This window comes from Anolis sagrei, chromosome 13 (genome assembly GCF_037176765.1).
Source record: "Anolis sagrei isolate rAnoSag1 chromosome 13, rAnoSag1.mat, whole genome shotgun sequence".
Lineage (NCBI taxonomy): Eukaryota > Metazoa > Chordata > Lepidosauria > Squamata > Dactyloidae > Anolis > Anolis sagrei.
In genome coordinates this window covers 15,884,066-15,898,361 of record NC_090033.1, presented here as the reverse complement: position 1 = coordinate 15,898,361, position 14,296 = coordinate 15,884,066, and the positions used below count along the sequence as shown (strand labels likewise).

Genomic DNA, 14,296 nt, shown 5'->3' with positions numbered 1-14,296 from the left:
GGTGAGAGCCGTTCAGCAGTGGAATTCTCTGCCCCGGAGTGTGGTGAAGGCTCCTTCTTTGGAAGCTTTTAAGCAGAGGCTGGATGTCCATTTGTCAGGGGTGATTTGAATGCAATATTCCTGCTTCTTGGCAGAGTGGGGTTGGACTGGATGGCCCATGAGGTCTCTTCCAACTCTTTGATTCTATGATTCTATGATTGCAAAAACACTTCTGAGTTGCCAAAACGCATCGATATCGCTTCTAAAGGTATTAAAATAACGAATAAATAACGAATTAAGAAATTAACGAACTGGGTCAACCAAGTCTAATATATACCTGCGGGATGTCCAAGGTGAGACCACCCAGGCTCAGGATGCCTCCAAGGCAGCAAACAATTGACAATACATTCAACTAACAAGGTGTGGGATTCCCTACCTCTTTAACTATTTTATCAGATGCCGCATAGATGTAGCCATCTTAGAGTACCCATTTCCCAGAGGGGGCGGAGATTAGGAGCAGCCTGGAGGGAAATGTGGAGAGCTTTTTAATTGGCTGGAAACAAAGGCCAGGCTACTTCCATGCAGATACCCTCATTCATGGACCATGCTATCTTCATGGTAGTCGAGTAAGTGGAGTATATATATTCCTGTGGGATGTCCAAGATGAGACCACCCAGGCTCGGGATGTCTCTAAGGGTGCAAACAATTACAAGGTAACAAAGGCCAGGCTACTTCCATGCAGATGCCCTCTGTGATGAATTCCCTACCTCTTTAGGCCAGGGAAAGCTCAGGAAGTAGGCCCAGGAAGTTCAGCAGCCATTTTATCAGATGGTGCATAGATGCAGCCACCTTAGAGTACCCATTTCCTAGAGGGGGCGGAGCTTAGGAGCAGCCTGGAGGGAAATGTGGAGAGTTTTGTAATTGGCTGGAAACAAAGGCCAGGCTACTTCCATGCAGATACGCTCACTCATGCACCATGCTATCTTCATGGTAGTCGAGTAAGTGGAGTATATCTATACCTGTGGGATGTCCAAGGTGAGACCACCCAGGCTCAGGATGTCTCTAAGGCTGCAAACAATTACAAGGTAACAAAGGCTAGGCTACTTCCATGCAGATGCCCTCACCCATGGACCATGCTATCTTCATGGTAGTCGAGTAAGTGGAGTATATTTATACCTGTGAGATGTCCAAGGTGAGACCACTCAGCCTCAGGATGTCTCCAAGCAGAGGCGGCCCTAGGTAATTTTCAACGGTAAGCAAACAGTATTTTGGCGCCCCCCCCACCCCAACTAATCATTGATATATATTTTCTGTTCATCGTTGTCAAATAGTGATTCAACATCTATATATATAAAAATGGAAAGGGCGTTCAACGGGACCAGGGCCCATATATATATTCTGTTCGTCGTGGGAGTTCTGTGTGCCGTATTTGGTTCGATTCCATCATTGGTGGAGTTCAGAATGCTCTTTGATTGTAGGTGAACTATACATCCCAGTAACTACACTTGCTGCACTTGCTCCCTTGACTGGCATGCTTTGTATCCGGAGGCGTGCCTGAAGACCCTGGCGTGTGCACCAAAAGTCACCTCTTCTCCTGACTTTCTCCTCAGCCATTGGGACCGAGAGAGAGAGAGAGAGAGAGAGAGAGAGATGGAGATGCCCACCTTTCCTGAAGGTAGGCGCAAAAACAAAGGAGGGAGCGGAGGTGGGAGATACCTCCAGCCAGAGGGGCTCTCTCTCTCTCTCTTGGTCCCAATGGCTGAAGAGAAAGTCAGGAGAAGAGGCAACATTTGGTGCGCACACTGGGGTCTTCAGACACGCCTCCAGACCCGAAGCGGGCCAGGCGCGGCGGCTCCGCCCCTTGGCCCACCCGTGGATTGGGGAGAGGAGAGGAGGAGGGTGGAGCGCCGGGGGATTGGGAAAGGGAGCCGGTCATGGGGAAGGGATCGAATGCGGAGAACGATTGAGCGCCGGCTCTGCTCGTGCACCCGGTGGCCGGGTGGAGCAGGAACGAGAGGGGCTAGGCGAGGCTCAAGGGCCCGGCCCCTTTGGGAAGAGGATCGCCTGGCAGCGAGGCAAGAAAGCCGAGGCTCCCCCCGGACTGCTAGGGCTGTTGTGAGCTGAGGGGGAGCTCCTCAAGTGGCGGTCGAGGGGCATTTACAGAGGCGCCTCTGCGCCCCTGGCAAAAAAAGTGTTCTGCGACCGCTTACTTCGCGTAATGGCGAGCCGCCCCTGTCTCCAAGGCAGCAAACAATTGACAATACATTCAACTAACAAGGTGTGGGATTCTGGGAGCAGGATTGGACTCCTTGTGATGACATTCCCATCCTTGGGTTGTTCAAGTCATCCATCACCCTCTGTCATGGATCCTGTCCCAATAGATCGAGGGATGATGATCATAAACTTGACAAACGGCTGTAAAAATTTGCAACAGCACTCCTTGTTGATCTTCTGAGTTGTTTCCCCCACTGTCATCCCCATGGCAATCTGCCATCGCTGCTTTTACAATCTCCAGCGATGAGAGACCATAAACCGTCCAAGCCTGTGCCATGATACCGTAGTTATTCAATAACCAGGCGATGAATCCTTTAAAAATCCAGCTCGGCGGCTGTCTAGCCAACAGTCTCATTCCAAGGGAGGCCTCAGGACCGAGCTCATCATGAACGCCTACCTGGTTGCAGCCGTCTGCTTGTGTTCCTTGGTCGCCTTCTCCGACGGGGTCACCGTCAAGGTAAGATGAGTCCTGGCCGCCTCCCAAGATGAGGGAGAAGGCTATAGCTCAGAGCATACCGTGTTCCCTCACTTATCGCTGGTGTTACATTCCAGGATCACCCGCGAAAAGTGAAAATCCACAAAGTAGGGATGCTATATTTATTTTCATACTAGCTGTGCCCTGCCACACGTTGCTGTGGATTATAGTAAGAATTTTCGAAGCAGAGGTAGCTATCTGGTCTATTATGAAAGAGAGGTACCTACCTATTCCTTCCCTCCTTTTTCTTCTCCTTCCCCTTTCTCTCTTTTCTTCATTCTCTACCTCTTTCTTTCATTCATTCCTTCGCTCTTTGGTTCCATCCATCCTTCCTTCTCTCTTTCCTTCCTTCCCTCCCCCTTTCTCTCCCTCCCTCCCTGTTTCCTTCCTTTGTTCACTTTTTATTTCCTTTTTCTCCTTCCTTCCCTCTTTACCTAGTTCCTGTCTTTCCTCCTCTTTTTCTTTCCTTTCTACTTTCTATTCTTCCTTCCTTTGGTACCTCTTTCTTTCCTTCCTTCCTTCTCTCCTTCCTTCCTTCCCTCTTTTCTTCCCTCCTTCCTTCTTTCCCTCCCTCTCCCTTTTCTTCACCCCCTTTTCTACTGCTTCGTCTCCTTCCTTCCTTCTTTCCTTCCTTCGTTCACTTTTTGTTTCCTTTTCTCCTTCCTTCCTTCCTTCCTTCCTTCCTTCCTTCCTTCCTTCTTTACCTCGTTCCTGCCTTTCCTCCCCTTTTCCCTTTTTCTTTCCTTTCTATTTTGTATTCTTCCTTCCTTCGGTACCTCTTTCTTTACTTCCTTCCTTCTCTCCTTCCTTCCTTCCTTCCCTTTTTTCTTCCCTCCTTCCTTCTTTCCCTCCCTCTCTTTCCTTTCCCCCTTTCTCTACTTCTTCCTTTGTCTCCTTCCTTCCTTCCTTCTTTCCTTCCTTCCTTCACTTTTTATTTCCTTTTCTCCTTCCTTCCCTCTTTCCTGCCTTTCCTCCCCTTTTTCTTTCCTTTCTACTTTCTATTCTTCCTTTATTCGGTACCTCTTTCTTTCCTTCCTTCTCTCCTTCCTTCCTTCCCTCTTTTCTTCCCTTCTTCCTTCTTTCCCTCCCTCCTTCTCTCTTTCCTTCCCCCCTCTCTACTTCTTCCTTTGTCTCCTTCCTTCCTTCTTCCCTTCCTTCATTCACTTTTTATTTCCTTTCTCCTTCCTTCCTTCCCTCTTTCCTGCCTTTCTTCCTCTTTTCCTTTCCTTTCTACTTTCTCTTCTCCCTTCCTTCAGTGCCTCTTTCTTTCCTTCCTTCCTTCTCTCCTTCCTTCCTTCCCTCTTTTCTTCCATCCTGCCTTCCCTACCTCCTTCTCTCTTTCCTTCACCCCTTTTCTACTTCTTTCGTTGTCTCCTTCCTTCCTTCTTTCCTTCCTTTGTTCACTTTTTATTTCCTTTTCCCCTTCCCTCCTTCCTTCCTTCCTTCTTTCCTTCCTTCCCTCTTTCCTGCCTTTCCTCCCCTTTTTCTTTCCTTTCTACTTTCTCTTCTCCCTTCCTTCAGTACCTCTTTCTTTCCTTCCTTCCTTCCTTCTCTCCTTTTTTCCTTCCCTCTTATCTTCCCTCCTTCCTTCTTTCCCTCCCTGCTTCTCTCTTTCCTTCACCCCCTTCTCTACTTCCTTTGTCTCCTTCCTTCCTTCTTTCCTTCGTTCGTTCACTTTTTATTTCCTTTTCTCCTTCCTTCCTTCCTTCCTTCCCTCTTTCCTGCCTTTCCGCCCCTTTTTCTTTTCTTTCTACTTTCTCTTCTCCTTTCCTTCAGTACCTCTTTCTTTCCTTCCTTCCTTCTCTCCTTCCTTTCGTCCCTCTTTCTTTCCCTCCCTCCTTCCTTCCTTCCCTCCCCCTTTCTCTACTTCTTCCTTTGTCTCCTTCCTTCCCTGTTTCCTTCCCTTTTTTCTTCCCTCATTCCTTCTCTCTTTCCTTCCTGTCTGTTCTCCCCCAATACCATGGTAGAGTCCCTTCTAACTCTATTCTATGAGTCTATTTAATATAGTAGTATATAATAGTAACATTATATTATATAGTAATATATATAACAAATATATAGTAATGTATATAACAAATGGAACAATGGCTTCAAACTACAAGAAAGGAGATTCCATCTGAATATGAGGAAGAACTTCCTGACTGTGAGAGCCGTTCAGCAGTGGAACTCTCTGCCCCAGAGTGTGGTTGAGGCTCCTTATTTGTAGGCTTTTAAACAGAGGCTGGATGGCCATCTGTCGGGGTTGCTTTGAATGCAATTTTCCTGCTTCTGGGCAGAATGGGGTTGGACTGGATGACCCACCTGGTCTCTCCCAACTCTATGTTTCTATGATTCTATGAGTGGTTGAGGCTTCTTCTTTGGAGGCTTTGAGACAGAGGCTGGGTGGCCATCTGTCAGGAGTGCTTTGAATGTGATTTTCCTGCTTCTTGGCAGAACGGGGTTGGACTGGATGACCCATGAAGTCTCTTCTAACTCTTTGATTCTATGATTCTATGATTCTATGAAGCAAAGCAAAGCCAAAAAGGCTGCCTTTCGTCTCGCCTTGAGGATAGCTCTTTGTCAGGCTTGATTATGTTTTCTTTCCCTGGTGAAGGGACTTGGACTCCATGGCCTTAAGTATTTTTCGTTGGTCATGGGGGTTCTGTGTAGGAAGTTTGCCCCAATTTTGTCATTTGTGGGGTTCAGAATGCTCTTTGATTGTAGGTGAACTATAAATTCCAGTAACTACATCTCCCAAATGGAAAGGTCTATTTCCCTGAAACTCCATCTGTGTTCATATTTGGGCATATGGAGTATTCGTGCCAAGTTTGGTCCAGATTCATCATTGTTTGAGTCCACAATGCTCTCTGGATGTAGGTGAACTACAGCTCCCAAACTCAAGGTCAATGCCCATCAAACCCTTCTTGTGTTTTCTGTTTGTCATGGGAGTCCTGTGTGCCACGTTTGGTTCAGTTCCATCATTTGAGGAGTTCAGAATGCTCTTTGATTGTAGGTGAACTAGAAATCCCAGCAACTACAACTCCCAAATGTCAAGGTCTATTTCCCTGAAACTCCATCTGTGTTCATTTGGGTATATGGAGTATTCGTGCCAAGTTTGGTCCAGATCCGTCATTGTTTGAGTCCACAATGCTCTCTGGATGTAGGTGAACTACAGCTCCCAAACTCAAGGTCAATGCCCACCAAACCCTTCTCGTGTTTTCTGTTTGTCATGGGAGTCCTGTGTGCCATGTTTGGTTCAGTTCCATCATTTGAGGAGTTCAGAATGCTCTTTGATTGTAGGTGAACTAGAAATCCCAGCAACTACAACTCCCAAATAACAAACTCAATTTTTGAGTGATGGTCACTCCTTGGGTTGGTAGGTGTTGTGGCCAACCTTCCCTCCCTCTTTCTCTCTTGCCTTCCTTCGTTCTCTCCCTCTTTCCTTCGTTCCTTCCTTTTTTCCCTTTCCTTCTCTCTTTCCTCCCTCCCTTCCTCCTCCCTTTTCTTTTCCTTCTTTCTCTCCTTTCTTCCTTCTCAGAGGCGGCCCTAGGTAATTTTCAAAGGTAAGCAAACAGTATTCCCCCCCCCCCCAACCAATCATTGATATATATTTTCTGTTTCTCGTGGGAGTTCTGTGTGCCATATTTGGTTCAATTCCATCATTGGTGGAGTTCAGAATGCTCTTTGATTGTAGGTGAATTATACATCCCAGTAACTACACTTGCCTCACTTGCTCCCTTGCCTGGGTCCGGAGGCGTGCCTGAAGACCCCGGCGTGTGCACCAAAAGTCACCTCTTCTCCTGACTTTCTCCTCAGCCATTGGGACCAAGAGAGAGAGAGAGAGAGAGAGAGAGGTGGAGATGCCCATCTTTCCTGAAGGTAGGCGCAAAAACAAAGGAGGGAGCGGAGGTGGGAGATACCTCCAGCTGGAGGGGCTCTCTCTCTCTCTCTCTCTCTCTCTCGGTCCCAATGGCTGAAGAAAAAGTCAGGAGAAGAGGCGACTTTTAGTGCGCACACTGGGGTCTTCAGACACGCCTCCGGACCCGAAGTGGGCCAGGAGTGGCGACTCCGCCCCTTGGCCCACCCGCGGATTGGGGAGAGGAGAGGAGGCGGGTGGAGTGCCGGGGGATCGGGAAAAGGAGCCGGTCATGGGGAAGGGATCGAACGCGGAGAACGATTGAGCACAGGCTCTGCTCGCGCTCCCGGTGGCCGGGTGGAGCAGGAATGAGAAAGGCTAGGCAAGGCTCAAGGGCCCGGCCCCTTTGGGAAGAGGATCGCCCGGCAACGAGGCAAGAAAGCTGAGGCTCCCCCCGGATTGTTAGGGCTGTTGTGAGCTGAGGGGGCGCTCCTCCAGTGGCGGTCGAGGGGCTTTTACAGAGGCGCCTCTGCGCCCCTGGCAAAAAAAGTGTTCTGCGACCGTTTACTTCGCGTAATGGACGAGCCGCCCCTGTTCCTTCTCTCCCTCTTTCTTTCCTTCCTTCCTTTGCTCTTCGCTTCCATCCCTCCTACTCTCTTTCCTACTTTTTTCTTTCCCTCCCTCTTTCTTTCTCTCCTTTCTTCTCTCCCCTTCCTTCCCTTCTTGACCTCTTGCCTGGGCGCTGGCAGGAAGGGACCCTCACCGCCAGGAGCGGAGCAGGCGGGATGGAGGTGCTTTGGAGGCAGGCCTCGCTCACCCAGCGCAGCCCCTTTTTTCTGCCGTGGCTGCTGGGTGCCTTCCCGCTTGTTTGCCGGTTGGGCACGCAGGCAGGGTCATAGGAAAGGCACCCTGAGACTGCGGCAAGAAGAAGGGGCCCATTGGGATTGCGAGCATGCAACGGATTTTCCTTCACTGGGGGGGGAGGGGACACTCGCACATGCGCTGTTATGAATTCTTGGTTGGGAGGGTTAAAGTTAAATTTTTTGGTTTTATTGAGTAAAGGGCATAGATTGCTTTGTGTGGAGTCTTGTGTCCAAATTTGGTGTCAATTTTCCAGCGATTTTTGAGTTCTGTTCATCCCACAAACGAACATTACATTTTTATTTATTTATATAGATTTACAAGAGCAATCTCCTTGAATTTTTTATACAATGTTCAAGATTACAATGTTGTTGTAGAGATATGTTTATTATAAAGTGTTTATTATAATGTGTTAATATCTGTATTTGTGTTTTACATTGGTTGCCATGGCCTAGCTGTGAGAGATAGGTTGCCATGGAGACAAGGCAGAAGAGGAGGTGGGCGGAGCTTAAAGAGAAAAAGGTTTGAAAGTGGCAGTTAAGTTTCAGTCAGGAGGAAGAGACCCTGAGAAGAGGAACAGAGTCAGTTAAGGACTCTGGGGAAATAGAAGAGTCAGATAAGGACTCTGAGATAGTAGCAGAGTCAAGAAGGGACTCTGAGAAGTGAAGCAGTGTAGACATCAGTTAGTTTTTAGTGTTTGTGAATATTTCTTCAGCAAGGGAGCTGAAGGGAAAACCTCGTTAGATTACTTTGAGTAAAAAGAATCTAACAGAGGGGGTTTTAGGATCGCCAGTAGTGGAAGACTGGAGATCAGTGGTTTGATCCGGTATAGGACAAACAGTGAGAATATTCACAACAGGGAACACTGAAATAATAAAGCGCTTCACTGTAGAAGGAGTTTATAAGATTGTAACATCAAAAGCCTGAATGTATCTCAACCAAGCCATTTTGTAACCATCAAGCATATGCCAAGCTAAACATCTCAATATTGCAACAATACGCTTTGTTTAACAATAAACTTGTTCTCTTTGTTATTTTGAAAAACTGCCTCATCTCCATTGATTTTACGTTCGGTGCATTCCACTCTACCAAAGTTACTTCACAACGCTAACAACCTAAACAGAGACTTTAATACCAGCGTCCCTATACATATTGGTGGCAGTTTTATTTGGCAGTCTCGGAACTTCCTTACAGTTATTGGTGGCAGTAATACTTCTTCGCATATTTATGGTGGCATTCAGTGGGATTGACGCTTCCTTACAGTTGTATACAATGTTCAAGGGCATCAATCCCCGGAAGTTTCAGAAAGATTTGCACATCAACAGATTTTTGGGGAGCCATCCAGCCGTAGATATTAGGGTTGGGCGGTTTCGTTCGTTAATTTCGTAATTCGTTAAAAATTCATTATTTTTTTATAACGAATCGATAACGAACCATTCTGGAGCATCTAAAAAACGAAACGAATTTTTCCAATTCGTTTCGTTATTGATTTGTTATTGATTCGTTATTGATTCGTAATTGATTCGTTATTATTTCCGCATGTCTGGTGCAAGTTTTAGGATTGCTGTTTGTTTTCTCAGTGAAAAAAAATATAATTATCACACCAACAGTCAACAACAGAGGGAGAGGGAAGCTTCAGAAGTTTTTTTAGCGTATTGCGCGATCGCGTCTGCCATTAACGAATCGATTCATAATCGATTCGTAATTGTTTCGTAATTATTTTACGAATTACGAAATTTCGTAAATATCGAACTTTTTTACAGAAAAATTTCAGAATTCTTTCAAATAACGAAATGCAAAAACCCCCAAAAAACGAATCGAGTTTAGAAACAAATTTTTCCGTGGTTGCCCAGCCCTAGTAGATATATGTACGAGGGGTATTTTTTAAGTAAGGTCCGTTTTGTTGTAGACACTAGTAGTTTGCGCGCATACCTCAACGAGCGTGTGCGTCGTGTACCGGCATGCCTCGGGAACAACTGTGCTCAGTTTCCGCTCTGTAGCTCACCTGTACGGTTCTGTTCTGTGCTTTAAAAATGTTTAAGACTATCAACTCACCCTCAGCATGTGAGGTTCGCTCAGTGATACGGTTTTTGTCAGCAAGGAACCTGCCTGCTGCAGAAATTCATCGACAGATTTGTGAAGTGTACGGTAATACTGTTATGAGTGAAAGCAAAGTGCGTAAGTGGTACGACAATTCAAAGATGGCCGTGACAACATCCATGATGAGATCCGCTCCGGTCGCCCTTCTTTGATTACAGACGATTTGGTGGTTTCAGTTGAAGCGAGGATTCATGAGAACAGGCACTTCACAATAACAGGTCTCTCAAATGAATTTCCTGACATGTCAAGATCAGTGCTTTACAACATTGTTTCTGAACACCTAAAGTTTAGGAAACTGTGCTCCCGTTGGGTCCCGAAACTCCTAACAGAGGACCACAAAAACCAAAGATTTGAGTGAACTCTTGGTTTTCGGAGTAGGCGGCAAGTTTTTATGAAGAGGGTATTTTAAAATTGGTTCAGAGGTATGATAAGTGTTTGAACAAACTTGGGGGTGCGCATTAGATTTGATGAGGTATTAGACTTGAGTCAATGCAGTATGTATTCGACATGCCTGAGAACAGCAGCTCAGTGTGTTCCGCTTTTCTTGTTCCTTCTGCAGGTGGACGACTTCTCGTTCTCCTTGGAGTCCGTGAAGCAGTTGAAGTCCCTCATTGATGCCACTCCCCTCAATCCTCGCCTGCGCTTCAACCGGGTTGTGTATGTGTGTGCCAACCCACAGCTGCCCACGGAGATCAGGCCACTTTGTTCCAGCCCCAAAGCATCTCCTGTCCTCACACAACTAGGTACATGGCAGTAGAGCCTCAAGGAATGTTTATAATATTAGATACTATACTATATTATATATAATGTATATATTAGGCGTGTGCGATTTTTTCATTAGTCATCGTAACTCGGATCAAATTCGTTAATTTCATAATATCCGACACGTGGACCAACAACTTAAGAATCAAAACTCATCCAATACTTTTCCATTTGCATTATGTCAACCTCGGTCTCCTCCCAAAGTTAGTTTCATATTCAGCACAAGGAAGCAAAGCAAAGCCAAAAAGGTTGCCTTTCGTCTCGCCTTGAGGAGAGGGAAGCAGCAGGGAGTAAGCAGAGTTCACTGGGAAAGCACATATTTCTGGTAATTTTAGTTTGTTCCATCCCCAAGGCATCTTGTCTGCTCCCACAACTAAGCAAAGCAAAGCCAAAAAGGCTGCCTTTCGTCTCGCCTTGAGCAGGGAGAAAGCAGAGTTCACTGGGAAAGCACATATTTCTGGAAATTGTAGTTTGTTCCAGCCCCAAAACATCTTGTCTGCTCCCACAACTAGGTACATGGCAGTAGAGCCCCAATGAATGTTTATAATATTAGATACTATACTATATTATATATAATGTATATATTAGGCGTGTGCAATTAGTCATCGTAACTCGGATCAAATTTGTTAATTTCATAACATCCGACGAATAGACCAAAAACTTAAGAATCAAAACTCACCCTTTTCCATTTGCATTTTGTCAACCTCTGATGCCTCCCAATGTTAGTTTCATGTCTGGCGCAAGGAAGCGAAGCAAAGCCAAAAAGGCTGCCTTTCGTCTCGCCTTGAGTTCACTGGGAAAGCACAGAGTTCACTGGGAATTGTAGTTTGGGAAGGCAAGAAGCCCTATGCCAGAGAATGCAAAAGGCCCTGCCCGAACCTACATTTCCCAGAATTCTGTTCAGCACCAGAAAATCACAACCAGGAATTAATTATTATTATTAATTATTATAACGAATCATAGAATCCTAGAGTTGGAAGAGACCTCGTGGGCCATCCAGTCCAACCCCATTCTGCCTAGAAGCAGGAAAATCAAAGCACCCCTGACAGATGGCCATCCAACTGCTGTTTAAAAGCCTTCAAAAATGAGCTTTCAGGGCAGAGAGTTCCACTGCTGAACGGCTTTCACAGTCAGGAAGTTCTTCCTAATGTTCAGATGGAATCTCCTTTCTTGTAGTTTGAAGCCATTGCTCCATTGTATCCTAGTCTCCCTCCTCTCTATGACTTCCTCTCACATACTTATACATGGCTATAATGTCTCCTCTTAGCCTTCTTCAGGCTAAAGATGCCCAGCTCTTTAAGCCACTCCTCATAGGGCTTGTTCTTCAGACCCTTGATCCTTTGAGTTGCCCTCCTCTGGACACATTCCAGCTTGTCAACCTCTCTCTTCAATTGTGATGCCCAGAATTGTACTCAATATTCCAGATGTGGTCTGCCTAAGAAAGAATAGAGGTGTAGGATCAATTATCAGGCCTATTGATCTATCCAAGCCTTTTTTGCTTTTGCTTCCGCAGAGTTTCCTTTCTCCCGAATCCATCCCATTGGCGGTAGATTAGTCGGGTCTGGAGAGATATTTTAAGGCAGGCCTGTGGGGATGAGGGCTTTTCCTCCAGCTCCTGAACAGAGAGCCTCCTCCCGTGGGAGCCGGCTGGCCATGCACGTGCACTCCTTCCCTCCCCCCTCCCTCCCTGAGGCTTAAGTTGGACGTCTTTCTGAGGAGAAGTGTTTTTTGGGGGTTTTGTGAGTGGAGAACATAGTTTGCTCGAGATAGTGTCTAGTGTCCAAATTTGGTGTCAATTCCCCCAGTGGTTTTTGAGTTCTGATTGTATAACAAACGAACATTACATTTTTATTTATATAGATTATTATTACTATTATTAAACTAATCAATAAGCAGATCTATCTATGATACCTATCAGTTCTTGTTACTGCCCCAGGTACATATGCCATAGAACAAATCCATCTATTCAAATAATAATAATAATAATAATAATAATAATAATAATAATAATAGGGTTAGAGCCTCCTTCTGAAACCATTTGTCCTCCTTCTTTTGACTGCAGTGAGCATCGCCAGAGAGTCCGCTGTCTGCGAGATCTGTGCGAATGTGGCCTGCTCCGGTTGCTAAGGAGTGACATCTCCCCACCATTTCTTCTGGCTTCAATGAGGATCCCGATGTCCGGCCTTTCCTGTCCTTGATGCCTCTGCTTCATCCCTCTCAGATGGAAGAGCTTTGACTTTCCGAAGATCCGTCCGATACGCAGAAAGAGATGGAATAGTCACACCACGCTTTGCAATGCAAGGACTCTTTCGTATGGAAACAAGGCAGCTTTGCCCCAGAAGGAAGTGTTATGACCATGAACTTTGATGGAAATGGTGTCGTGAAGTTTCCCTCTCTTTCCTTGCCTTCTGCTTCCAGCTTAGGTAGCAATGGTCTATGATATTTTGGGGGAGGGTCAATGGGTATCATGGCTCAGGTTTGCATTATCTATTGTGTGTGTTGTTATTCTAAAATGGAATACCCATTAAAATAGGGGCCATTCTGCCCTAAATCCTATTAAATGGTGTCAAGTAAACTTTGAGTTATGGCGACCCTTGGAGAAAATTCCAAATCATTCCATAACATAAACATTAGGCTTGGGCGGTTTCGTTCGTTAATTTCGTAATTCATTATTAATTCATATTTAAATTAGCTTACGATCCAATATTGAGCCATGCAGGAATAGTGTGAGGAGTAAATTAGATTCGAAACAATTTTTTCAATTTATTTGGTAATAATTTCGTTATTATTTCGTAATTATTTTGAAATTTTTTCGTAATTATTTCGTAATTATTTTCGCATGTCTGGTGCAAGTTCAGAAGTTCCCCCTCTCCCATTTGGAGTTTTTTTTAGCATATTGCGCAATCGCGTCCGCCATTAATGAATTGATTCGTAATTTTACGAAATTTTGTAAACTTCAAAATTTTTAAAAGCAAAATTTCGGAATTCTTTAAAAAAACGAAACGCGATGGACCCCTAAAAACGAAGCGAGTTTAGAAACAAATTTTTTCGTTGTTACCCAGGCCTAATAAACATCTATGAAGAACTCGTATTCCACAGAATTTAAGTTGGGTGGCTTTTTGTACACATTCAGTACCCATTGAAAGTCATCAAGCACCTTCTCTTCATCTACCAGAAAATAACACTATGAAAGCATGATATATATTTTTTTGTTCCTGGTGCTATCATAAACATACGGGAAAGGTTTATTATACTGCAAAAACTTTGTTGCGTGTGGATGGGCGACACTTCTCCCGCCCGCAGTACCCAGAAATGACACAAACACAAAGATGGAGTAAAAATGGCCACAACTTAATTTATTGGTTACAGGACAAAAAGGGTTTGGCTGCCAGGCATGGGTTCTGGATCAAGATCGATCAGCCCGCTGCTGACCGATACCTAATTAGTCCAACAGGGGGCCCACCGGCACAATACCGGGCCACAAAACACGGCATTCCTGGAAACCGCCGGATGTTCCCTCCCCGGCCCCGGGGTACCTCGCATAGGAAGGGGGAACTTTCGGAGACTTGGTCCATATATTTCACTCACTGACTCCGATTTCGGAGGAATGAACCAGATCCAGGGCCCATGCCACATGCCAACCAGAGTTGTGACGAACAGATAACGAGCAACAACTGCAACACTGAACAAAAACATTAAAGTGCAGGGTGGGTGGGAGGACAAAACGAAGCAGGCCTGTTGCCTGTTGGGCCCTGCGCAGCCTCAAATGTCAGAGAATTTGGGGGTATATGCGCAGCGGAGGAGGTTGCTAGATCAACAGACACAGGACTCCAAAAATCAGGACTCTGCAATTTTACAGTTGCAAATAACACAAGGTTTACTAAGCACATCTACACACATCCATTCTTAGCAGGCTATAATCAGGAACTACAAAGCACAGCATAAACAATTTCAGAACATCTGCTTATCAGACCTCTGGCTGTAACAGGATCCTCCATCTTCTTCCCACA

The 14,296-nt window shown here is 45.5% G+C and overlaps 1 protein-coding gene across 1 annotated transcript; it reads left to right on the top strand.

Moving 5' to 3' along the window:
* Positions 1-2,609: 2,609 nt before the first annotated feature.
* LOC137097783 (guanylin-like) lies at positions 2,610-12,847 on the top strand. The gene is made up of 3 exons (XM_067472915.1): positions 2,610-2,710; positions 10,084-10,267; positions 12,349-12,847. Exons 1-3 carry the CDS (start codon positions 2,639-2,641, stop codon positions 12,411-12,413), a joined length of 321 nt encoding a protein of 106 aa, XP_067329016.1. The 5' UTR covers positions 2,610-2,638; the 3' UTR covers positions 12,414-12,847.
* Positions 12,848-14,296: the final 1,449 nt, after the last annotated feature.

Excerpts from the sequence above, each read along its gene's own strand:
- LOC137097783 (XM_067472915.1), top strand. The coding sequence starts at position 2,639 with ATGAACGCCTACCTGGTTGCAGCCGTCTGCTTGTGTTCCTTGGTCGCC. Across the intron at positions 2,711-10,083 it reads CCGACGGGGTCACCGTCAAG|GTGGACGACTTCTCGTTCTC; the intron begins GTAAGATGAGTC and ends TTCCTTCTGCAG. Across the intron at positions 10,268-12,348 it reads TCCTGTCCTCACACAACTAG|TGAGCATCGCCAGAGAGTCC; the intron begins GTACATGGCAGT and ends TTTTGACTGCAG.